Below are 27,547 nucleotides of genomic sequence, written 5' to 3' on the forward strand. Positions count from 1 at the left end.
CATCGATCCAACTTTCCATCAACATCGACATATTCTTGTTGGCTGTCGAGCAGAGTATTCCTATTATCTAACTTATCTCAACATTCAGAATTTTTACACCAACAATCGAACCATTTCCCTCGGTGTCAAGTGTTGTTCATCGACAGCCACTCGATGTCGACCTTACCCCTTCTCGATGTGGACTCGACTCCATTTCACTATCGAACCTGTGCAAATTTGAGAAGCCCAAACTTACCATGTTTAGCTCCGATTTCGATTCTTTTCGCCACCAAACCTAATTTTGGCAACTTGAATGCGTATTTGGCTTCCTTAAGCCCCAAGAAATACTTCCTAAGGCAACTAAACACTTGCTCTTACCCCATTGGCCATTACCATGACTGAACACCCACCGTCGATGCAAAGACCCCTTTCAACGAACCAGATCGAACCCAGCATCCTTACACGAATTGGGGAGTGCACACACCCCTCTATATCTATAAATATAACCTCTCTCATGTTGAGAAGGGTGCCTAGTCAGTTAGTCTTTAGAATCCTTGGTCCTCGGCTCTCTCCCTCAATAGCCTTTGATCTTTCACTTGGTCTGTTGCCCATAGCCTCTTGAGTAACCATTATTTGAAGCTTCAAAGATCATAGTTTAGAGTCACTTACTCGGTGATTTTGGCTTGACAACAAAGTGTCGCTTACAAAGATACTGGAGAAGCCACCATTAGTGGCGAAACATGCTCCACGTACAAATCTCCTGAGTCACGCGTTTGGTCATCCTCTAACTAGGAAGGTGACACTTTATTCTCTAGTTATTGTTTATTTTACATTGTTTTATCATTTAACTCATTTTGCATCTACGAAGGAATGTGATCCTATCTCCCTAGATGGTGGTCACACCCCCCTTCTTTTCTCCTTTTCTTTCTTCTTATGTTGTGAACCTTTTGCATGCATGCATAGAAATATGACCCCCATCCCCTATAGTCTAAGACTCCCTATGCTCACGTCCATGTCATGTTTTTCTCTTCATGTGTATTCATATGCCATTACATGCCTTTCATATATTCTCCACTCCAATCTTCATATTCATCCTTATGCCCTCCACTTATGCATGTAATTTGAGTTGCTAACCTTTTGTTTTTGTATATCTATCACTTTAACATGCTTAGTTTAGTGTTGATCATGCATAGGTCACTTACGTTTTGAGTCCTTTTTTACTTCTCTATATACTAACCTCTGTTTTGTAGCCGAACCTCCGGGTATATGTTCCTTTGCTATGTCTTGTACTTTACTCATCATTTTGATTACTTTTGCACTTTACATTTTCTCCCCAAAAGCATGTTATAACCCTACCCTGCCTAGCAATAGAAAGACCAACAAGTTCAAGAGGACTAGGGTGTCTAATACCTTCCTCAGACCGTAACATGACTCATACCCAGACCAATGGACCATTTGTGCCCAAAAGGGTGCATTGCATGAGAGTCATACATTTACAATTCCGGGTCCTAGACCCTCCTCTAGTGGCGACTCCTACATACATTTTTCACATCTCTCCCTTTCACCCCAAAAAGAGAGATGAGGTGGAGGATATGTGGCGATCCCCTTGCCATAGCTATTTTTCCTCAAAGTGGCTACTCTACCGGGGACCACTTTTACTTGTGTAAATTAGGTTAGACTTTTGATGTGCTTGGCATATATATTGTATTGTTATAACATGTTTTTTTCTTTGCTTTTGGATGCTAACTTCTATGCACTAACTTGCATATGATTTGCATATACTATTACACACTGTTGATCATCCAACAACGCATGGTTTAACCCCATTTCTTACACCTCATGGCTTAACCCTATACCCAGTAGAAAACAAGTGATACTGTTAACAGATTCAGAATTAAAGTAAGGCTTGGATGATTAACGATCACCCCAAGCTCTTTTATTTATATCATTGAAAATAGAGGACAAAATTACAAACAAACAATGTGGGACTAAAACCTGCATAATAGAAACAAGAAAGTGTCCAAAATACCCCTACGATTCTAACACTCCCCCTTAAGTTGGACCAAATATGTCAATCATGCCCAACTTGACTAGATTAGGATGGAACAACTTCCCAAACAATCCCTTGGTGAAAATATCAGCAACCTGATCAGTAGACTTCACAAAGGAAATACAAATCAACCCTTCTTTCAACTTCTCCTTAATGAAATGTCTGTCCACTTCAACATGCTTGGTACGATCATGCTGTACCGGGTTGTGTGTAATGCTGATTGCAGCTTTGTTGTCACAGTACAACATCATAGGAAGATGAGCATGAACAGCAAGGTCTTGTAGCAAGCCTTTCAGCTAAAGTAACTCACAAATGCCCTATGCCATAGCACGAAACTCTACTTCAGCACAAGAATGAGACACCACATTTTGCTTCTTGCTACGCTAGGTTACAAGATTGCCTCCTACAAAAGGACAATACTCGAGATAGACTTTCGATTTGCAGAACTAGCCCAGTCAGCATCAGTATATGCCTCTATCCGTAGGTGACCATGAGGAGATAAAAAAATGCCTTTTTTAGGAGCTAACTTCAAGTAGTGAAGAATCCGAAGAACAACCCCATATGAGAAGAATAAGGGTTATGCATGAACTGACTCACAGTACTCACAGCAACAGCAATATCTGGATGTATGTGAGAGAGATAAATCAACTTCCCCAGTAGTCTTTGGTACCAGCCTTTATCAATAGGTTCACCCTCCTTTTCTTTGAGACAAACAGTAGCCTCCATAGGAGTATCTGAAGGGTGACACCCTAACAAACCAGTTTCAGCCAACAAGTCTAAGGCATACTTCCTATGGGAGAGAAAGATGCCTTTGGAAGATCTAGCAACCTCAATCCCAAGAAAGTACCGTAACTTCCTTAGATCTTTAATCTTAAACTCCTACCCAAGAAACTTCTTCAACCGGATGATCTCATCACCATTGTTGCTAGTAACCACAATGCCATCCACATAGACTATAAGAATAGTGAGTTTTTCACCAGCCCTCTTTATAAAGAGAGTGTGATCAGCATTACTCTATTTATAACCCACAGGAATTATGGCCTTGTGAAACCGACCAAACCATGCTCGAGGTGACTGCTTCAGCCCATAAAGTGCTCGCTTCAACTTGCACACTTTACCTTGATTACTGTCAGAAGAAAAACCCGGTGGAATATCCATGTACACCTCCTCACCAAGCTCTCCATTTAAGAAGGCATTTTTCACATCTAGCTGTTGTAGATCCCATCCAAGATTGACTGCACAAGATAGCAAAACTCGAACTATATTCAACTTTGCAATAGGGCAAAGGTCTACTAGTAGTCAATCTCATATGTCTGAGTGAAGCCCTTTACAACTAAACGTGCCTTATATCAATCCACAGTCCCATCAACCTTCTGTTTAACCACAAACACCCATTTACATCCCACTGAGTTTTTCCCTGGAGGAAGGACTGCAAGATCCCAAGTATTATTCCTTTTTAAAGCACTTATTTCTTCCAACATAGTTGCCCTCCACTTTCCATCTGTATAAGCTTCCTGCTAATTTTTAGGAATAGAAACAGAAGAAAGAGAGGACACAAACGCATGAAAAGACAGAAAAAGAGAACTATAAGAAATAAAATGAGAATGGTATGCAGGGTGCAAGTCCTAGTACCTTTGCGATGAGCAATAGGTAGGTCAGAAGGAGAGGTCTCACCAGGAGGAGAAGGAGTTGGATCCTAAGGTAGTAATTGGATAGGGATTGGTGCCACAGTGGATTGTTGTTGCCCTTTTTTGGAACATCTCTTTGTGTAGGTGATAGTATTAGAGTTGTCAATCCTCTTCTGAAAGTCACTGATGGTTCTCCGGATCGGAGTCAACTCCCCCTGACTAGGAATATCATCACCATTATTTCCTATAAGCTCCTCCTATAAAGGAACCCCTTCAGATGAGGGGGCAGCAGCCAAAGGAGATGGAGCAACAGCCATAGGAGATGGATTAGCAGTTATAGGAGAAACTTCAAGGGGAGGAAACACAGACACATCTTCACTAGAACTAGAACTCTCCCCCTAAAGATGTGGGGATTGATAATAGGGAAGACTCTCATGAAAAACAACATTCATACTGACCAGAGTACAATGGGAAGGGGGGTGGTAACACTTATAACCCTTCTGGGTGGGAGAGTAACCTAAAAAGATACACTATAACCCGTGAGGGTCAAGTTTGCTAGGAGATTTCGTGTCCCTGGCATAGCACACACAACCAAACACCTTGGGAGGAACCACAAAGGTGGAACTCCCATGTAAAATGTCAACCGGACTGTGAGAGTCAAGAACACGGGAAGGCAACCGAGTAATGAGATAGGTTGTAGTGAGAACAGCATCCCCCTAATATTGGAGGGAACATGGTGTGAAAGCATCAACGCCCTGGCCATTTCCAACAAGTATCGGTTCTTCCTTTCAGCCACCCCATTTTGGGTTGGGGTATCAACACAACTAGTTCAGTGAATAATTCCATGATCAGCAAAATACTTTTGAAATTGAGTTTCCTGATACTCAATGTCATTATCACTTCTCAAAACCTTGAGAGTAGCCTGGAACTGAGTTTGAACCATTTTATGAAAATACTGAAAACAGGAAAAAACTTGACTTTTGATGTGCATAAGATAAACCCATGTGTGTCTAGAATGACAATCGATAACAGAAAAACAAACCAAAAATGATCGAAAAGGGAAGCTTTACGACTAGGACCCCAAACATCAGAATGTACCAATTGAAAAAGTGAAGAACTCCTTTTATTTGAAATGGAATAAGTTGAACGTGTCTGTTTGGCCAGAACACAAGCCTCACAAAAAAAAATCAGTCTTATCACATTTTGTGACCAAAGTAGGAAATGAAGATGCTAAAATCCCTAATAGAGGATGACCTAATCTAGAGTGCCACTGGTAAATTTCAGAAGAGACTAAGGAGTTCTGATGTGGAGATGATAATGGAGGTGGAGTGAGACGACCATCATCAAGTAGATACAAGCCACCATGCACTTTACCCAATCCAATCATCTTCCCAAAGGCCAGATCCTGAAAAACATAATGTGAAAGAAAAAAGGTTACTTTGCAGTTAAGGTCACGAGTAATACTATTAATAGAAAGAAGGTTAGTAGTAAAATTAGGAATATGTAAAACAAAAGATAAAGAAAGAGAGGAAGTGCAGTTGATGATTCCTTTTCCAGAGATGAAAGAAAGGGAACCATCAACTACTTTGAATTTGTCTTTCCCAGAAGTGGGAGAATAACAATGGAAGAAACTAGAGGACTCAATCATGTGATCTGTAGCTCCAGAATCGATAATTCAATGAGGGAAAGCTACAGAAGCACAGTGACCACCAAATGAAATACCTGACCAGGAAAAGTTTGAACCTAAAGGAGAAGGTGAATTGGCAGTAGCTGATGTAGTAGAGGTAGCAGTAGCGGAAGACTTGAGCACACGTAGGAATGCATGTAGATCCTCCTGAGATAGGCCAGTTTCAGTAGTAGGGGTTGTAGCAACAAGCTCAGAGTGATTGGCCTTCTTGTTTGGTTTTTTCTTGACAGCCCATTTGGCTTCAAAGTCAGCTAGTTTCCCATGAAGTTTCTAACATTTGCCCTTGGTGTGGTAGGGCTTATTACAATGCTCACAAGTGACAATGCCCTTGGTAGAACCATCACCAGAAGGGGAGGAACCAGTAGTCAGAGGAATAGCCGTGGAAGCAGTCTGGAGAGCAGATCTCTCAGTAGGTGGAGGATGGAGCATGGCAGCCCTATAATTCTCTTCAGAGGAGACCAAAGCATAGGATTGTTCAAGTGTGGGAAAAGGAGAGTGGCCCAACACTTGAACTCTCTTCTGATCATAATCCACATTTAATCTAGCCAAGAAGTCATAGACCCGTATCTTATCAACATGCTTCTTATAAGAGGCAATATCACCAGGAGTAGAAGGATGACAATCAGAAAAATGATCCAACTTTTGCCAAAGGTTGCAAAGAGTAGCATAGTACTTGAAGATAGTCAATTTTCCCTAAGTGGTATGAAGGACCTTCTTTCGGAGTTCATATACCTGAGCATCATTGCTAAGTTGTCCATATGTTTCCTTGTAGGCAGACCATATCAGAGCAGCATTATTAAGAAGAAGAAATCCACCCATAAGGTCTGATTGCATGGAGCCAATCAAATAAGACATGAGACTACCATTATTGGAGGTCCACCTGGTCAGAGAAGCGCCAGCTTCAGTTGGCATGATAGTAGTACCATCAAGAAATCCTTTTATGTCTAATTATTCTCAAACCAACATGCATCATGTAGGGATTTAGAACCTAACACCTAGGTCATGACACACTAACTATAATATTATTTGAGAACCGAACCGGCAGTTTGTTGACCTTGTTAATCGGCTTGGTTATTTATGATCTTATCTTGGGCCTACTATGCGATTGACATGCTTGTTGTGAAATTATTTATGCATCATGTTGCATATCATATTTCCCTTAGGACGATGTATAGGGGTACGAAATGCATCATAGGCCTAGGTTTTTGCCATTTTCCTTTTTGGTCTAATCGTGACCCTATTCTAACCCTAGGAACCATTACTTCTGGGCGACAGGATACCGGTTCTACAACTAGTTGGACTAGGATTGGGAGGAGATTAGTTCATGTTTCAAATCCCTGAATTGAAAATGGGCGATATTGAAAACAATCGTATGGATATAGAGGAACTGAAGCCTTAAATGCAGCTCCTAGTAAGCCTAGTGACCAAGATAGTGCCAAGGCACCACAAGCTAGTTTGGACCAGAGTCACACATGACTTTATGGAGGTTCTTCATTTAACCCCAATCTAGCCCTAGAAGATGAGGTCATTACATCTGGACTACAACCGTTTGAGACAATTGAGACCCAACTCCTAAGACGAAAGGCTATGAAGAATGTCAAAGGGGTAGAGGACCAGATGATAACTCTGAGGTACTTTGATTCTTCCCTTAAGCTTGTTTACCCGAGGGTTTCAAGTGAAAATCCGAGAAGTTTGATGGAACCCATGACCCATGAACCCACCTTAGGGTATATATAGGCCAGATGAGGATCAGAAATTTTTCCGAATTGTAAATGAGCTAAGCTTTTCAGATGTCTCTGACTGGTCCCACCTTGTGATGGCTCATGTCTTTGGATTCCTTCCAAACCCATACTCGGGATGACATAGTAAAGGCCTTCAAGAACTAATATTCATACAACACCGAGATGGAGTTAACCCACCAAGATTTGGAAACCACTGAGCAAGAAGCAACTGAAGGGTTCACCCAATATTTGATGAGGTTCAGGTCAAAGACTGTACTGATGAGGGACCTACCCACAGAGAAATAACAAGTTAAGCTGATCATAAAGTACTTACAAATGGCTTACAAAACTCATTTGTTTGCCCAATCCCTGACCACTTTTGAGGCTCTATTTGAAGTAGGCCAGCAAGTTGAAGATGCCTTGAACCCTCCTGATTTAATTCAAGGAAATCCTAAGCAAAGTGTGACATGGAACAACAAGTGAACTGAGGCAAGGAAAAATACCTTTCCAAGCAAGAATACTGAGATAAACATAGTGGCACCCACCAAAGAGGCCCCACTTTTGATTGAGAACAATGCCCCAAAGGCAGGGGCGAACCGATAGAAAAAATAGTTTACAAATGTAGGCATGCCATTGAGCTTAGTCCTTAAAAAGTTGATCCAAAAGGGACTTTTGAGCAAGATTCAGCTGGCAAACTTGCCAAGCCCATTACCAAAATGGTACAAGCCCAATCTTTACTGCGATTACCATAAGAAATTGGGCAAGATTTACTTACAGTCCAATCAAACCAACCAAATGTGCCGACCAGTCCCCTTCCACCACACGATTAAAGCTTTAAGTCCATTAACAACCTTAAAGAGGAGGATCGACTCATTAATCTACAAGCCTTGATCACACTGGTCGAAGAACAACAAGATTCCCCTGTCACAGAATGGACTGAAGAGTTGGTCCAAGCCTTAATTGTCATTGCCCCAGCAGAGGCACTCTTTGATGATGTCATCATGATAAACATAGGGGTTTATGAGGATGAAGACTCTCATGATTCAAGCAGTGATCACTCCAATTAGGAGAATGAAATCCCATTTGAACCCATGCTTGGAGAGTTGCAAGAGGAAGAGAACCATGATAATGACTTTGTTGTCGTCGATGTTGATGAATACCACAGTGATCGGCCTGATAGCCTAACTAGCAGCCTATTTGGGAGAGATCCACCGCTAGATCCGGCCCAAGAAAGGGAGGAACTTGCTTCAATTGTCCAAAAATTAAGGAATATCATCACAACACTTAGGGCACGATCATCAAGACCAAGATGAAAGGCTTACACCACCCTAGAGGAAACTTACCAAGTTATAAAAGAAGTAGATGCCTCCATTCGGACTTATGTTACTAGGAATCCCAAACTGTTTGGACCCCACAGCTGAGGTGCAACAGATAATATGAGCGGGTGGAAGATATAAGATCCTTTCTGGGGATGGCACAAGAACTCAAAACCTTGGCCCAGTTCATCAGGGGACATGCCAGAGACATGCTCAACGTACAACAACATGTGCAAGTACTTCATAGAGAGCGTTAGGATAGAGAAAGGAACATAAGTCCATTAGGTCAAAACATAATAGCAGCCTAAAGGAGCAAATCTAGACTCTGTGAAACAAGAACTAGAGAATGGACGAGTGATATTGGCGGCTATGGGACCAACACACAGACCTTTGGAACAATGTCCGAGATCAAGTCAATGCCATTAATGAACTGATCCTAGGAACCAATGCCTATATTCGTAGAAATGTGCCTTGAAGATTGAGCTTGAACATGAGGCGAGAAACCAGTCTACCTTTCCCTAGTCAAGAAAATGACATCTTTGACCATCTCCGCGAGCTGGATGAAGAGACTTGCACAACTGAAGCCCTAGTATAGAAACTTTGGGACAAGCTGCAAGAACTAGGGGTGACAACCAATAAACCCGAGATCAACATGATCATCATAAGTCATGAGAAATTAGACGAGTTAGATCAAGACGTTGATCACCTTCTAGCCTAGTTCGACTCAAAGCTTTGCTTTCCGTCTGATGAGGAGTGTAACAAAGCAAATACCAGAAGTGGAAAGAATTTCAAGCCAGCTCTACTCAATATCGACTACCTAGTGGAGTTGGCAAGGAACCAGAACCAGAACCATACTACTGTTGAACTAGAAAATGAGGTCCTGAAGCAACTCAAGAAGAATCAAGTCAATAATTCAATTTGGGGCCAGTTAACCAGTTCTCGAACCCATAGAGAAGCGGTCCTAAAAGTATTGGCTAGCATACAAGCCCCAATTGAAACTAAGCCAGCTCAACTAGCCAATATAGTAGGGGCCCTTAATACGGTCAAGGTTGTCATGTTCTCAAACAAGGATCTCCCACCTAAAGGACCCAACCATCCAAAGGCACTTTATGTCATTGTTGATTGCAATGGAAGTCGAATCCCTCAAGTCTTAGTGGACAATGGCACAGCCCTAAATGTCTGCCCACTATGTACAATCTAGCATATAGGGATCGACCCTGCAAAGTTACAACCCTCCACGTAAGGAGTGAGAGCCTACGATAACACTTGAAGGAATGTGATCGGGATTCTAAGCATTGAAATCCCCATGGGCCCGACCAAGTTCAAGTTTGAGTTCAAAGTCATCGACATCCCTTCATCTTTCAATATGCTTCTTGGAAGGCCATGGCTTCATGCTGCAGGGGCAGTACCATGTTCTCTCCATCAAAAGCTTATATTCATAGTTAACGATAAGGTCAACACCATCTTGGCCGACCCTGAGGTGATAAGCATGCTAACCAATGTAGAGGCCAATAAAGAAGCGGATTCTCAGATAGCCAATTTTCAGTTTGACACAGTGTGTACCACATATCCGGCACAACCCCTAAGAGAAAAGCTTCCTATCACGCATCAAAATAGTCACAATGTAGCAGTCCCAAACATGCTCAAGAAAATAGGGTATTTTCTGGGTATGGGCCTTGGAAAATCTCACCAAGGAACATTAAAACTCTTACTACCCTCTGATAACAAAAAATACTATGGTCTAGGCTACACTCCTACCAAAGAGGATCTCTTCAAACGGGTCTAAAAAGAAAAATAAAAGAAATATGAAGCTTATTTGAAAAGGTTATAAAAGGAGGAGCCAAAGAAATAAAAGAGGGTGAAGAAGTCAAAGAACACAAAAGCTGAGGTAAGTATCATCACACCTTATCTCGAAACCCTCAATGGGTATTTCATCAAAGAAGGGAATACTCTCCCTTATTGTGGATTTAACGAACCATGGTACGATGAAATCTCTCAAAAACTAATGCCAGGTCTTGAAATCTTCTTTACAGATCAAATGGACTAGCTAGAGATCCTTTAAGAAGATCGTGTAGACTCCAATGAAAACTGGCAAGACGAAGCGGTTTCTTTCCACGTTGAAGACCTATTCGAAGGAGTAATCGCTGCATTAGATGGTACTAAAGATTGGAATCCAAACCCGCAAGCATTGATCTACCCAGCTAAAGGAGCTATACCCAACTAGACCCAATTCTCAAGGTACCGTTTCTACGAAGGTGTTGACAATTCTAGTCATAGTCCTAGTTTTCTTTTTAGTTCTTCTAGTTCCAATTTTGAGTCCAAGTTAGAGTCCAGTTCTTCTAGTTCTTTTGAGTCCATGTCTGAGTCTAATGTAGACAATGAGTTTGATTTCAATGAATTACTTTCTTCCAGTTATATTGTACCTCTTCATGCCTACATCAATGAGGATGAAATGTGTAATGAACCTTCACCTGATCTCCTAAAAATGATACAACAAAATGAGGAAAAAGAGCTCAACTAATCCCTGAGAGCATTAAAACCATTAACTTAGGATCATCCGAATTTCCAAGAGAAATAAAATTAGGCTCTTCATTGAATGAACAAGAGGCCCAACCTCTGATTGAACTTTTGAAAGAATTCATAGAAGTTTTTGCATGGTCATACGATGACACATTGTCACACACCGTCTACCTTTATACCTTGGGATGAAACTAGTAAAGCAAAAACTAAGACGGATGAGACCAGAATGGATCTTGAAGATCAAAGAAGAAGTCACTAAGCAACTCGAAGCAAGATTTTTGGAAGTAACAAAATACACTAAATGGTTGGCCAACATTATACCAGTACCTAAGAAAGACAGACGAGTATGGATGTATGTAGACTTTAGGGACCTGAACAAAAGCAAGTCCAAAAGATAATTTTTCCCTACCTCACATCGATGTACTCGTAGACACTACGGCCAAACACACCCTTCTATCTTTCATGGATGGATTCTTAGGGTACAACCAAATTAAAATGGCACCAAAAGACATGCCAAAAACATCCTTTATAACTCAATGGGGAACATATTGTTACAAAGTAATGTCGTTTGGACTCAAGAATGGGCAACCTATCAGAGAGTGGCAACCATTATTTTACAAGATCTAATGCACAAGGAGGTCGAGGTCTATGTTGACAATATGGTCATCAAGTCAAAATAAAGTGAGGGACATGTTGAAGCCTTACGAAAATTCTTTGAAAAAATTAAGACATACAAATTAAGGCTAAACCCCTAGAAGTGTGTATTTGGAACCATAGCTGAAAAACTCTTAGGATTCATGGTCAATCATAGGGGTATTGAAGTAGACCCCACCAAGATCAAGGCAATCATGGCTATGCCACCACCAAAAACTAAAAAACAAATCAGGGGTTTCCTAGGGAGAATCCAATACATCAGTCGGTTTATTGCTCGATTAACCGTGGTGTGCAAACCGATCTTCAAGTCTCAAGAAAAATAAACCAAAAGAGTGGAATGAACAATGTCAGGTTGCATTCGATAAAATCAAACAATATTTGGCAAACCCACCGGTATTGGCACCCCCGATACTTGGCAAACCCTTGCTTTTATATCTATCTATAATAGACACTGTCATGGGAGCGATGGTAGCACAACATCAGGAAGATGGGAAAACAAAACAAGCCATATACTACCTAAGTAAGAAGTTCGTAGACTACGAAACTAGATATACAATTCTGGAGAAAGTCTGTATGGGTTTGGTCTAGGCGACGAGGCAGTTAAGGCATTACATGGTATCCCACCTGATGCTTTTGATCTCGAGGATGGATCCAATTAAATACCTATTCAAGAAACTTGCCTTGACTGGGAGATTAGTGCAATGGTTGCTTTTGCAATCAGAATTTGATGTCAAACATGTGACACAAAAATCAATCAAAGAACAAGCAATCGCTGATCATTTATCAGCACATTCAACTCTTGAAACTAGACTATTGGAAGACGTATTTTCATATGAAGACATTACACAATTAGAACCAGAAGATACCGACACAGTCTGGTAATTACTATTTGATGGGGATGCCAATCACAAAGGTTGTGGAGTCGGCAAACTATTAATTACTCCTTATGGGACCCATATGCCCAGGGAATTTAAGCTAAACTTTGAATGCAGTAACAACATGGCCAAATACGAAGCTTGCGCCATAGGACTTGACGCCGCCTTATCAATAGTACTTAAGAGACTAGAAGTCTATGGAGAATCTTTTGGAATGTCAGGGGTCTTAATTCCCTGGCCAAACATCATGAAATTAAAGCCCTTATCAAGTCTTCTTATTCATCTTTTTGCGCCCTACTTGAAACTTGTGTCCTCCAAGCCAATGCCCCTCGCATTGCCGCTTCCATAGCCCCCTATTGGTCCTTCATCTCCAACTATAACCATTCTCTTAATGGGTGTATTTGGATCCTTTGGGACCCCTCCAAGATCCACATCTCCCTTTCCCACTCCTTCCCTCAATTTATTTACCTCTTCTGCTCCATCCCTAACTCCTCCCTCTCCTTCTTCCTCACGGTGGTTTATGCCTTCAACCGGGCTGCCGACCGTTCTTCCCTTTGGGATGACTTGATTCCCTTAAAGCCAGGTCTGAATCCCTTCCCTGGGGGATTGGGGGTGACTTCAATGTCGTCAGATATCAATCCAAGAAAATTGGAAGTCGCGCTCTTGATTCCCTTTCTGTCAATACTTTCAATGACTGCCTTGAGGAAGCTGGTATTGATGATCTTAGATGGTCTGGGCCCCCCTAACTTGGTACAATCGCAGAGGGGGGCCAGACAAAATTGCTTGCAAGCTGGATTGCTTCCTTATCAATGAAGCTTGGCTCCCCACCTTCCCCCATTCCCATGCCAATTTTCTTCTTCAAGGTCTGTCTGACCACAACCCTTGTCACCTCCTTATTCAACAGTACTCCTCCTTTGGCCCCAAGCCTTTTAAATTTTTCGACATGTGGACATCTCATCCCTCTACCTCCCAACCATCCTCAAAGCCTGGACCCCCCTGATTCCAGTCCCTCCCTCCCTCTCATTACTTTCTCCAAAAAGCTTCGTCTTACCAATTCTGCCCTCAAATCTTAGAACACTTCCACCTTTGGCAATATCCATTCCCAGATCTCCTCTTGCCGATCCGACCTGGCCAGTGTTCAATCTCGCCTTTAATCGGATCCGCTCAATCCCCCGCTTGCTGCTGAGGAAAAGAAGCTTTCTGAATAACTCTCTTCTCTTGCCTCTAATGAAGAAAGTTTTCTCCGCCAAAAATCCCGTATTAAGTGGCTGGAGCTTGGAGATTCAAACACGGCTTTCTTCCACCGTTCTTTAAAAGCCAGATTGAGCTCCAATTCCATCACTTTACTCATTGCTTGTGATGGATCCCAACTCTCCTCTGTCCTTGACATCAAGTCCGAGGCTGTCTCCTTTTTCACCTCCCTCTTTAATCCCCCCTCCCTCTCCCCTCTCCTCTGGTTTAATCAACAAATTTGTTCCCTCCTCCTTGGCTAGCTCCCTCCTTGCCCTCCCTTTGGACAATGAGATCTCCAAGGCCATCCTTTCCCATAAATCCAACAAGGCCCCGGGCCCTGATGGGTTCAGCATGGGGTTCTTCCTCAGTTATTGGGATATTATCAAAGAGGACCTCTTCAAAACCGTCCGCAACTTCTTCTTTAATCCTTTTTTTGGGTAGGGAAGGTTAACATTTCTGTGTCTATCTCTCCTTACATGAATGCTTCGCTACCCTTCCATGGTTGATACCATTTTGTGGCAATACATTTGTACATTTCACTATATCGTTTGCTCAGAGAAACACCCTCCCCAAATAAATTTTTTTTTTTTGTAAGACTCCCAAAATAATATTTACATCTTGAAAGATGTCAATATAGGACTGCTCCTTACCCGCATATTCCTCTAAAGCTTAAAGGTAAGTTCTATAGGACTGTCGTAAGACCGGCCATGATGTATGGGGTAGAATGTTGAGCAGTTAAGAAGTGTCATATTGATAAGCATTGTGTAGCAGAGATGATGATGTTACGATGGATGTGTGGAAAAACAAGGAAGGATAAAAGTTCGGAATGAACGTATAAGAGCGGATTTGGGGGTTGCTCCAATCCATGACAAGCTTTGCGAAAGTCAATTTGGTAAGTGGGTCCCATAAATAGTGTTATAAGTGAGAGATTTTAAAAAATAAATAAATAAATAAAAATAAGTGAGAGATGTGATTTGTAATTTTCCCTGAAATAGTAAAGTGAATTATGTGTGATTGCCTTGTGAACATATGTCAACATGCCAAACCATATAAATCGCGTGTCTTTGCATCTTACTCTTTTTTGTGCTTGTTTTGATTTCAAATTTTGGATTCGTACCTGCTGATTTATGCGGGGGCATTTTTCCGTCGTATTGAACTTAAGGAAAATGGGGAAAAATAAGAAGAAACAGGGGGAGGGGGGGAACCAAGTTCTCTCCAATCAAGCACACGCCAGATAGATCCTTCCAACTTACAGGCCTAAACATGAAACTTGGGTAGTTGCAAACTTGGAATTACCCCTTCAAACCCAAACAACTCTACATACCTCCTACTATATACATTCACATATTCCCCTTCCACAGTGAAATGTTACATATTTATAACTAAATGGCACTTCCAGCTGTCCATCTTAAAAAGTCACTAGCTAATGCTAAACTCTCACTCAGCTCATTCATGCATGTTATTCATCCAGGAAATTAAAAAAAGTTCCTCTCAAATCATAGTTAGCTCCAAAGCCCTCCTCCCATCAGATTTCTGTTCTTCAATAAGCTTCGATGAGAATTTCACATGAAATATTATTTTCAAATTACTTTTCTTCCCAGGTTCTTTTGAGATGGGCATTCCCTCATTTTTTTATCACAATCTCATCACTTGGTTTGATGATATTTGTTGTGAGTGGGATTGAAAGGTTCCTCCCATCCAAAGTAGTCTGATTGACTGTTTTCCCTCCTGTGAGTGCATCCAAGAGTGATATCTTCTGGTTCACCAATAGATCATTCCCATCCCTTATGTAAACTGCATGGATTTCTCATCAACCACGAAGATGAGATCTCTTACAACGGTTCCTGGATCGAATCATTATCCTCTGCTGTCCGCTGCCCGTACAGCAGAGTGTTGTCCCCTCACATGGGTGCGAAATGATGATTTAACCACCCTGTCCGAACACACTGGCCCGAGGGATGGTTAAATCGTCATTTTGCGCCAATGTGAGGGGACAGCAGACAGCAGAGGATAAAAATTCGCCTGGATCTTGGTTTCCTTTCTCAGGGAAAGTTATCTTTGTTCCCTTCTTCCACCCAGCTTTGGTATCTACCGTCACAATCTCCTCCACAGTTATTAGCTTACTGTAACAAGGACAAATCATGGTTAATTAAGTTGGTTGAGTTTAGTGTCGTGTTTAAATAAAATACCCATAGCGTTGCTACAAGTCACTCAAATCAAAAACCCATTCTTGTAGGTACCCATACGTGCTGTGTCATTGGCTCCTACATTGATGCAAGTACTGCACGACCAAGCAATGATCTTTTATCCTAAAAATAAACAACTTGATCATCAATTAGTTGCACATAGGTTCGATTGATCGGTTGCAAAGGAAATAAAGAGAATTGAAATCAAATCAAATCATAATTAAAATGTAAATTTTATAATTATTACTTCATAAGTTTGCAATTTGGAAATCATGTGCTCTACACGTTCTTATTAATAAAGCTTTGTTTACCAAAAAATAAAAAAACTTCAAAACGTTCCAAATTCAATTATTAAAATTTAAATTACCTTTCACTCATGTATTTTTAATTTGAAAAGTTTAATAAATATCACATTTGGAAAGTGTAATTATTAAATGGGAGAAGTTCTCTGAGCAAGTTTGGAATGCACCAATGAAGAGCGGTAAAGGTAAAATGGTTTCGTACAACCAACAACTGCCTAGTGCACTTGGTGAGCTGTGGTGCGCTTCATGTCCATGCTCACCCTGGAGCTCCTACCTTCCCTTCTCCCTATTCCCCCCCCCCCCTCCTTACAAAAGTAAAATATATATAAAAGCTCCCAATTCCCAAAAAAAAAATGGTTACGTACATAAGGGTCGATAGCCCATTTCATTTTGAGCACCTTTTTCCTTATCAAATACAGTAAGAGTAGATATATTATACAATTATAAAATCATTTCCCTTCCCTTCCCTTTTGCAATATAGTGATTGCACTGCACCCCTATGGTTAAAACTATGTTTAAAATAAAACTTATTGATGTTTAATATAAAAAATTTAAAAAAAAAAGATTCCAAAAGGAAGGTTTACTGACTGGGGTCTATGGCCTTGTCTCTCTGGACCCTCGGTCTATCCTATTTGGATCCACATTATGTAAGGACGTAGATGGATCAAATTCGAATCGAATATAACACTATCTATATTCTCATCTACATCTCATCTACATTGGATTAGCTTTTGAATATTTCTGATAGTTTTAAGAACCCCTTTTTTTTTTTTAATAAGGATTCCCTTAAACAAATATGATTAAGGATTTTCGACTGTCCATTTACACTTGTTTATTCACTTAAAGGGATACAATTAAGAATTTTCGACTTTATATGATCAATGATCTTAAAATTCTTTTCTCTTCATCAAGTGAGGATTCAAGAAAGAAGAATGCAAAAAACAATTTACATCCAGAGATTCTCTCTCTACGAAACTAAAAACAAATCTTGTATGACACGAATATTAAAATAGAATCAACCGGGCCGCCCCATCCAATCAAGGCTTAGCATTGGTCGCTTGAGCAAACTTATTGATGAAGGCGAGGGCAATGCTCGTCAACTTCTTGCCGTTCAACACGCGATCCTGTACATCCGATTTCACAGACTCAATAAGCTCATCACCACACGTGTCCTGATTGGTAAGTGCGGCGCTCATCCATGTCTGTACATTGCTTATCTGGAATGCCGTGCTCGCGCGTTGCAATTCTGTGCTCGAGCGTTGCATCTGATCAATGGCGTCACCGAAGGTGCTCACGCAGTCCTTTAGAACCTTATCGGAATTGGGATTGCGTGCGAGGTTCAAAATGTACGCACTAATGTTACGAGCACTAGAGAGGCTGACATCGACGGCAACACTAGCGAGCTTGGCTGGGCTTCCTTGAACCTCATTGGTGCGGGCGATGAGGCTGGCGTAGCAGACGTCAGAGTACAATGTTGCATCGCAGTTGGTACGAATGAAATCGTTACCATTGTTGTTTGGGTTTGGGTTTGGGTTTAAACGGGCAGCAGAGATCGCCGGTAGAAGAAGAACAAGGAGTAAGGCGGTGGAGATTGTCATTGATGGGGCGGCCATTTTCTGAGACTCTTGAGGTTTGGGGAGCTTTGGAGATTAAAGAGAGGTCCTAAGCTCCCTAAACCTGAAGCTGATGAGATGGGTTTGAACTTAAGAGAGAAGGATTTATATAGACTCATCTCTTGATTTGCCTGTCAGATAGGAATGGAATGAACGATATCAGATTGACTAAAATGAATGGTCTTCCTTTTTTCTTTCTTAGGAATTCTATAGGCGGAGTGGCTAAAAAGCTATTTCAGCCTATGAATTCGGTTTGCGGGTTTAGTACCGTGAGCGGTTGAAGCGGAAGTGAATCATTAATTATTGGGAAAATTAGATACCCCTCCTTGCACTATGGCTTAATTATAGATTCCTCCTCTGGATTTTCTTTAATTACACTTAAACTCCCTTTGGTTGAAGGAGTTAGCATGCTGTTAGTTTTGGTTTGGAAACGCTATTTTTATCCTTGTGTTAAAACATTAGAAATAAAATTACAATGCTACCCTTTCTTCATATTCAACCTAAAACACCCATAACTATCTTTCAAAGATCAGTTTACACAACATTGAAATAAATGCATACCTCTTGCAGCAGTTGGGACAATTATAGAACCTCCATATCTAGAAATCTTATGTGGGATACACAATGTGCTTGAATAACCCAAGAGAAGGGTAATAAAATAGTGAATTTATCCATGATGGGGCGGGATTGTAGAGGGATGGAGACGGGTGGGGTTGGAGTAAGAAGCAGAAGAAGAAGGGTATTGTTGGGTTCAAAAAAGCTTGATTCAATGTCAAAATGGAAAACTAAGGGTGAGAAGTTGATACTATATTAAGAATATGTTGAGATATTTTCTAGGGAGTTCGAAGAAATCTCCTTCTCTTATTTGTCAAGAGATAGCAATTAGTTCGCAGATGCATTAGCAATCCTAGCATCCATGGTCGAGATGGAATTTGGAACAAAAGTACATCCATTCTCGATTGAACTAAGACATCAACCGGCATATGTTAATCACATCCATACTCTTAACGGTTGATGGAAGCCCATGGTATGCAGATGTTACTGACTTCATCAAGGAAGGACGATACCCTAAAGATGCCACAACCATGGAAAAGTGTTTATTGGGGAAATACACTAACAATTCATTCTACTAGAGGACATTCTCTACAAAAGGTTGTATGATGGAGTACAACTATTGTGCGTTGATGAAGAACAAGCAAAACTAGTCATAGATCAAATCCACCAAGATATATGTGGTATTCACATGAATGCAAGGATGATGGCCAAGATGATCCTTAGACTAGGGTATTATTGGAACACCATGGAGGTCAACTATGCGCAATACATGAAAAAGTGTCACAAGTGTCACATATTTGGCAATATCATATATACATCATCTTCAGAGTTACGCACTTTAAGTTCACCCCAGCTATTTGGCACTTGGGGCATTGATGTCATAAGCCAAGTGGTCCCTAAGTCCTCTAATGGTCACGAATACATTCTAGTAGCCATCGACTACTTTATCAAGTGGGTGGAAGCAAAGTCTTATGCAAAGTTAACAGTAGATAAGGTGGCTAAGTTCATAAGCAATAACATTATGTGTTGATATGGAGTCCCCCATGAACTCATATCAGATCAAAGATCCCACTTCAGGGGAGAAGTGAAGAAATTATGCGACAAGATGAACATTCAAAGACACGCATTTTTGTCATAGCCATACTGAGCTCAAACTAATGGTGCAATGGAAGCCGCTTATAAGAACATCAAGAGAATAATACAAAAAATGACTGACAAACACAATGATTGGGCTGTCAAGCTGCCCTATGCCCTTTGGGTAGACAGAACATCCATCCGTACTTCGACTGGGACAACACCCTACTCATTGGTCTATGGAATGAAGCTGTCACACCCCAGAACCACCCCCTGGGAGGATCCAATGGTTGACCCGAATACCCGAAGTATTCAAACACCTCCAGGATCCAGATGCAGTAAATACACTTCACAAGCATAAAAGTTTATAATATAACTAAAGTTTCATTGACAAAGTGCACTCTAAGTTAATATTTACATACAGTTCCAGTCGTAATATTTTCTTCCCATTCCCTACATTCAGTTACATCATATAAACAATTTCCCAAAAAGAAAAAATGTAATCTAACTAGTATTTACAATGGATTCCCATCAATCAAAAGAATATAAGGAATTAACAAAAGAAACAGAAAGGTTGGTCTACATCATTAGTCCCTATTCTCCAGGGACACCCTGATTGTCCGCATGATAGATGTAACACCCATCTGGGTCCAAATTAGCATACTCACAATTATCATAATCCTTCAAAATTATCCTCCTCGCCACCATAACATCCACCTGCAAGATCATCTAAAGAAAAGAATTCCACAGGGGTGAGCTCCACTAAGCCCAATAAGAGAAAGATAAACCACACACAAATATATGCACCTAAATGCATGAATTCAATTTTATTCTTAATTCCACCTATCAAAAATCTAAATCTCTAAGTCTGTGCTACGCCAACAACTGAAAAAATGTTCTCGGTTCCTTCCCTCTTCCCTGAGTAGTAACCTCAATTGTTGTATGGAACCCACACCGATCGTAATCCCCCAGATCTCCCTATGGGTAGACTTCGATAATCATAGCCTGAATCCCATCCCAGCGTACCACCTCACTCCTCAGTGATAGGGAGCTATGATCACCCAACACCTGGACCCCTGCTGGTAAGGGTTGTAGCACCAAGGAATGACATTCCTAACCATATGCAATCTAAATGACGTAGTACAAGGTGTACAGTGCTCCCGCATCCCATACTACGACACACCATACCTCTCGTTTCCAAACCGGCTACGGCATCTATTCTATCACAAATATTCACATTTCAAGCCATTCAACATCGCATCAACGTAAACCACAGTTTCATATCTATAATCCATAAGCCATCACCCAATAGATCATTTTCAAATAAAGATAGCATTCACACATATGCATGTTTTCGAACAAACAATCTAAATGAAATAAACACTCCCAAAATTAATTTAAGTCTATCCCCACTTACTTTGTATACTCGCGTTTGCATAGCTAAGTTGACTCCTGAGTTGGTTGCCAATAGGTTCGACGGCTAAAGTGCTTTGTCCTATGATTAATATGTCATACACACACGTTAGAAGGTGTCTAAGTATAGATGGAATCCTGAGTTTGCCTTAGGGTTAGGTTGGATTAAGTCCAAGACTCAAACATGAGTTTGACAGCAACTCAGGTCACTGAAGTAGTCGATCAGAGCATCAGCCAGACTGGTGCAGTAAGTATTTTAATTGAAACCGCCATCACTGGTCGATGAAGTAGTCGACCAGGACACTGACTTGAGATTTTACAGCAACAAAACCCAGGTCGAAACAGAGGTTTTGGAAGGGGTTTTTGGTTGGATTTCTTCAATTTGATCATGGGATGATGTTTACTTGACCCAAACCTTGAATTGGACCCATGAATTGGTTAAAAGACATAAAGAATTGGGGATTTGAAGATGGGAACAGCCATGTATACATAGAAATCATTTTTTATCAAATCAATCAAACATGCACAGGTTTGGATGATCAAATCCCAAATTAGGGTAGAATCTGTGCATAATTCAAAACTTAATAGAGATTTTAATGAAGTAATAACATGGGGTTAAACATGCATGTAAGGATTTTGGGATTTATGAGTCAATCTCAAGTATGGAAGAAAAGAAGTTAATTAATTACTCAACTTGAAACAGAATCTGTGTTAAGTAATAGTTTTGATTGCAATTTGGTTTCAATTGCATCAATTAGAAACATGTAGAAGATTTAGATGATCAATTCATCACCCAAAACAAAATCTTGGCTGGATTTCAAGACAGGAGAATAGGTTAGAGAGGTAGAGTTAGTGTTAGTTTACGGATAACCTTCAAGAGATAAGGTTAGATGGAGATTGAGGTAGGTAACCAAGGTTTCCCCTTCTTCTTCTTCCTTTCTCTCCATCTTCTTCTTCTCTCTTTTTTCTTCTTCTTTTCTCTCCTTCCTCAAACGATTTCAACAGTGATGGCCTTAGCTTTAGGTTTTGTTTATATAGAAATAGCTTTAGGGTCTGTTTGGTAAGAGGTTTAAGTTGTCTAAACTGAATTTTAAGCCAAATTTCATATACATGGGCGGATACGTGGGCCCCGCATACCCACATTGTTAGAGAATCATTATAACTAGATAATTGGGACGCGGTGGCGAGATCCCCGACTCAAGACACCGGGCCCCGCATACCAGAAGTAGAGATTTGTCATGACAGCAGCACTGATTGATGAAGTGGTCGACCAGTGCCATCGGCCAGTGTGTGTTGTCCTTGTTGTCTTTATTTCGAGACACCTCGGGTATTGGTGTCGCCATGTATTAACACATTCTTGACAACATTTACGTGCCCAAAATACCCAAAACATGGTTAGGATTACATACCAAGAGTTATACATTTGTTTGTGGACCTTGTAATTACATGGGGGAGGTATCCGTCGTTTTGCTGGCATGTGACGCGTTGCCGTATGGATTCTTTCTTCATCCTTAACCCGTTCGAATACCCAACCAACATTCCATAACATACTCGATGCTACGACTTCGGGTTCCGAATCTACATTTGGATTCGGGTTAGGGTTCAATTTGAAAATAAGCCAAACTGTAACATTCTCCCCCTTATCGAAATTTTATCCTTGAAATTTGTGTACCTGATAAGCCGAAAAGGTAAGGATATCTCTCCCGCAGCTCTTCCTCGCGTTCCCAAGGTGCTTCCTCAAGCGTGTGGTTTCTCCACCGCACCTTAACGTAAGCAATAGTACGGCTGCGGAGCTTGTGTTCCTTACGCCACAATATTTCTTCAGGCTATTCCTCGTAATTATGGAAGGGAGTGTGTCGGTATAAATGACTAAATGACACATAACCGCCATGATTCACATTTATGAGACTGTTCATTCAAAGTATTTCTGTTGTGTAACCTACAAATGGGACATTATATTAAAATCCAAGTGTTATTGTTTGAGAATTTACAGTTTCGTCAAATGGTCCAAGTGGAAGATTGTAAGATATTTTATCTATTTTCTTATTGGTTGGCTCAATTGACCAAATCTCTCTCAACGTTCATGTTAGTTATACTTTGGATACTTAGTTTTCTATTTGTTAGAGAATTCCTATTTGTTAGGGATTAATTAGCACATTATGGGATAAGCCAATCTCCTACTATCCATTAATACCTAGTCATTATGGGAGGCTAGATATTAACTATTTAATAGAGAGACTTAGGTACCTCTCTACCTCAATACGCACACTCATTCTCATTGACGAATAAACATACGATTAAGGCAAGGAAGAGAAAACCAACTCCATTAAAGGCTTAAGAAAAGGAACGTCAAGCAATGGCATCAATAGCTTCAGGCAGCTCCGCTAAAATTTATGAATCGTTTGGTGAACAATACGTAGTCTCTTACCCGTTTATGTTTATGATTCATCACTGTATATGGCAAGATCCTGTTTGTGTGAGTACAGAAAATTCTACTGTACCTTCACTTCCAAAATTTTGTTTGCAGGACTATGTTGTTATTCATTCTCCCTCCTGGCATTAGAGAAGGTATGTTTCAAAGGGGGAACAGGTTTTCCTTTAGAAGAATAATTGATTAGTCATTTCTGCCCTCACTATACGAATGGTTTGTAGTTTTGTTTATTTAACCCAAATTTTTATGCTTCAAACTTCCAAAGCTTTTCTGTAGAGATCTTCCCTTTTGAAAGGGTTGAGATATGTGTTTTACTATTTTTTTGGGGGGGTCATGTTCTCTGTGCCGCAATGCAAGCTGCGCCCAAACACATGGGCCTGCCACTCAGGGGGGCAGGGTGGTCATTGCGCCCACCCCCATGTGTCTGAGCGCAGCCTACGCCCCCAGCACAAAGAACATTCTCCCTTCTTTTTTTTTTCAGACCCAAATTAGTTAGTGATTATCATATTCAGACTCTCAACCCAACCCTTAGAAAGCAATATTTTACTGATTGATTATCCATGAGATCATTTCTCCATTCTAAATTCTACTGTCCGTGTTTAGGTTGCCATGTCTGAGATTTGCTCGGTGATGCTATCATATATATATATGTGCATGATCTAATTGAATTTTTGTAGGCCATTAATTGTGGATATAAATGAAATAAAATGAACCCAACACCACCACAGTTCATGACTGTTGGTTACAATATTGTTTTCCATTAGTCATAACCATAGAAGAAAGAAATGGATCTGCACTAACCAATACACGTGAATGGCTGGAATACAGCATCATAGACTGAAAAATAAAGAGCAGAACATCTACTAATAGTCAGTATGGACTTCATGACAACCTAAAAAATAATAATAATGAAATTCATGAGGTTCATCGTCCCAGCAATGCAACACGATCCTTTTGGATTGCCTGAGAAAGGTTGATGTCAAAGAGTTCACACCGTATTGGCATCTCCATCTCATAGAAGGGATTTTTCAAAACATAATCTGTGTAGAGTTCATATATCAATTTCAAGAGGCCATCCATGTGCTGTGTTCCAGGTTCACAAACTACAAAAAATTTTGTTCCTGCAACATTTACACAGCAGGAGATTCCCATTAGTTGCCCTCAAGATTTAAACTTTGAATTGGGTACAAGATCAGTATCCATTGATTCCAATTTGAATCATTCCAGATTCAGTCAGAATCACCTGGATTCAACTGATGAGAGGGAGGTGAGAAAATAAGGGAGGAGAAAATAGAGGTTTTTGGCTTTACAGACGAAGCCTAGCGTAATTGGCGTAATTGGGAGGTCGTCGATCCTCTTTCTCACAGAGAAGTTTTATATGGGATTCAAATATTCATCACTCTATCTTCTATTCCATGTATTGCCCCTATTAAATAAGCTAACAAGTCCCAACCGAATACAACACTCACATAGTAATAACTCCTACAACTACTACCCACGTTCCAGGATAAATTACATAACCACCACCATGACTCCTAAGACTCCATCATAATTAAATAACTACTACATACCCTATACTTACTTAACAATAATAAGAGCATAGTTACACAAGTAACATCAACATAACTCTGTAAGATTTAATACATTCAGAATCAGGATCCATTAGAATCGGCCTCTGTCAATTCTGAGTCAAACTGGTAGAGTTTGCTGATTCCGATCCAAGTTGTAAAACCAATTTATTGCTATTTCCCGTCTTCCGTAATATTATATAAATATTTGCCGCACCTACCAAAACCCAGGGGGGAAAAAGAGAGAACAAAAACCATGTTTTTTGACCTACTTAAGGAGGGAAGATACAAACGTCGGAATTAATCACAAATACGAGGTGCTTGACATAGCAAACATAAAAACTACAGAATGATATGAAATTATGTCTTTTCTGTAGGAAATCACCCAGGTGCAACTAAAGAAGGATTTTAACATAGAAGAACCAAAATCTCAACAATGTCGATCAAGTAAATGTGTAGGATGCATGTGCAACCAGGAAAGTAACATATTTCTCTCAGATATCTAGCATTATTTTATGCACAATACATTCTCGAGAGATGGATTCATCATGGTAAAAGTGTTCAAGGCTATGGATTGGGAAGATTAGAGATAAGGTTTGAAGTTTTAGGTAGATAAAGCACAAATATGGCAGATAAATTGTTGTGATGAGGTCTTAGGGTAGTTGATGCAAAAGGTCCAAGTGACACTGTTGGTTTATAGGACCTGCTAAGGTAGTTAATAGGTATAAAATGATGGCCCATTGACAGGAAATATGGTAATCTTAATATGTTCAGAGAAACTCATCAAAATAAATACATTGCATAAAAAGTTAGGAGCAGAAGAATAAGCTAACTTCACTGAAATTAGAATCTAGAGGTCTTCAAAGAATCAGCACCTTCATTAGAAAGGGGAATTTGACACCAACACCAAAAACCAGAGCCCAAAGCAGCTTAATTCAACCATCTAAAGAGCAAAACCAATTGCAACAGGATTCCAATATATCCATATGACTATACAGTATCCATACTAGTGCAACTCAAATTAGTTGAATCAATTACAAAAATTAGACCCCCGCATGGGGTACTCCTTTAAAGCCCTGCTTTGGCAAAGTGAACCCACTAGACCTGCAGTGAGTATGACCTAAAAATCAACCCTTTAGTCCAAGGTTCTAACTATTTCCTTCTTACTCACAACATTATGAGTATCATACTCAACCTGAAGACATCAAATTATTTGAGAGTAGAACTAGCATGCTGTTCTCATTGTGAAGAAGATAAATGAATTAAGAATTCAGAGAAAAAGGCGGTTCTCACTGCGAAGAAGATAAATGAAGTAAGAATTCAGAGAAAAAGGGGGTTCTCACTGTGAAGAAGATAAATGAAGTAAGAATTCAGAGAAAAGGGGGGAGGGGGGGGAGCGAGACTCTGTTACTGTTTCCCATTTAGATTTCTCATCTATAAATCTCCATTTCTGATCACCACTTCCATCATAGCGAAGTTACAAAACACTGGTTCACAAATAGAACTGTGGAGATTGTTAAAGTTTTAATGCGATTGAGAGCACTCCATCAAGGATAGCTCAGTATTTTTTGTCTAATTTTCTAGAGTTACTTCAGTGTCTCTTTGAATTAAGCAATGGAATTTGCTGAAAAGAGTTGTGCCATTTCAAATTAAAAGGACCAGCACCAGCAAGGAGACTGGTAGGGGCAGATCTGTGGTTGCTACCGAGTACCAATTCAGTAATAAGCAGAGCAACTAACCACATAATACCCATAAAAATCACATACTAAGCTATGACAAGGCACTCCCTTCAACTGGTTTTAAAAGGACATCTGAAACTCTTGAGGTGATGCATCAATTATTGAGAATAAGATGCTTTATTTAATTTTATTGTATAGTTTCGGAGTACAAGAGGCTGAAAAACACTACTAAGAAACTCCAGAGGGCAGACTATATTCAAGGAGCTATCGTCCAAGAACTTCTGTATGATCCAATGCAAAGGCATGGAGGATGTACCTGTGAGCGACTGGAAGCAATGAAGGTCAAAAGTGTCGGCTTCTAGGAGTTCAATTCCTAAGCAACCCGCAGTAGGAGATAATTGTTGAGAGATTGCATGCATCGAATGCCATAAACTCGCCAACCGCAAGCTGTCATTTGTATCCATCCGCCCTGTGGATCCATAATCCTAAAATGAAGAAAGAAATTTTACTCAAGATATCTATAACAGAACTATTATCCAAAAGGGGTATGTTTCAGGAATTCTGCAGAAGAGGAGGGAGCGATACAAGAGAACAAGGAATTACCTTGTAAAATATCAGACCCCCAGATTTGTTAATAATGAAAAGGCTGTAGATCGCAGCCATTGTGAGACTTTGATGAACCTAGGCACAGAAAGTAAAGGTATAATGGATGTAGAACATCATGAAACAGGAACATCTAAACCCTAAATTAGTGGGCATTGAAAATTACTCCAAGGTTGTTGCCTGTGGAGAAACAATGGAAAATCAAGGTTTCGAGACCTTTTCAGGTTTTATTCAGTTTCAAATAACCAATTTCCATTTGTTTGGTTATTCTATTATCCGTCCAGCCTCTGCAACAGTGCCCCCTCTGCTTGCTGCAAGGACTGCTTAGAATCAAAAGATCAGTCAGCAGTCCGAAACCACTAAACAAAACATTCAATCATCAATAAGAAAGGAACATCCAACTAATTTATCTGGAATGTTATCAGAGAGTTCCAACTTAATCAACATTCCTTGAATGGAC

General features: G+C 40.3%; 2 protein-coding genes and 1 long non-coding RNA gene across 3 annotated transcripts; all 3 read right to left on the reverse strand.

The window, feature by feature from the left end:
* Positions 1-2,893: 2,893 nt before the first annotated feature.
* LOC122660763 lies at positions 2,894-15,358 on the reverse strand. Its single transcript, XR_006332782.1, has 3 exons — positions 15,253-15,358; positions 12,863-12,868; positions 2,894-2,905 (listed from the first exon to the last, which is right to left on the reverse strand). It is a non-coding gene; the product is annotated as an uncharacterized LOC122660763 (long non-coding RNA).
* Positions 15,359-17,188: 1,830 nt separating this feature from the next.
* On the reverse strand, positions 17,189-17,764 carry LOC122663053 (pectinesterase inhibitor 10-like). The gene has a single exon (XM_043858760.1). The coding sequence runs from the start codon at positions 17,762-17,764 to the stop codon at positions 17,189-17,191; it is 576 nt and encodes a 191-aa protein (XP_043714695.1).
* A 6,368-nt stretch (positions 17,765-24,132) lies between these two features.
* On the reverse strand, positions 24,133-27,149 carry LOC122662178 (trafficking protein particle complex subunit 4-like). The gene is made up of 3 exons (XM_043857747.1): positions 27,088-27,149; positions 26,801-26,969; positions 24,133-24,358 (listed from the first exon to the last, which is right to left on the reverse strand). The coding sequence occupies exons 1-3, from the start codon at positions 27,145-27,147 to the stop codon at positions 24,162-24,164; spliced, it is 426 nt and encodes a 141-aa protein (XP_043713682.1). The 5' UTR covers positions 27,148-27,149; the 3' UTR covers positions 24,133-24,161.
* Between the last annotated feature and the right edge of the window lie 398 nt (positions 27,150-27,547).

This window comes from Telopea speciosissima, chromosome 5, assembly GCF_018873765.1.
Source record: "Telopea speciosissima isolate NSW1024214 ecotype Mountain lineage chromosome 5, Tspe_v1, whole genome shotgun sequence".
Classification (NCBI taxonomy): Eukaryota; Viridiplantae; Streptophyta; class Magnoliopsida; order Proteales; family Proteaceae; genus Telopea; species Telopea speciosissima.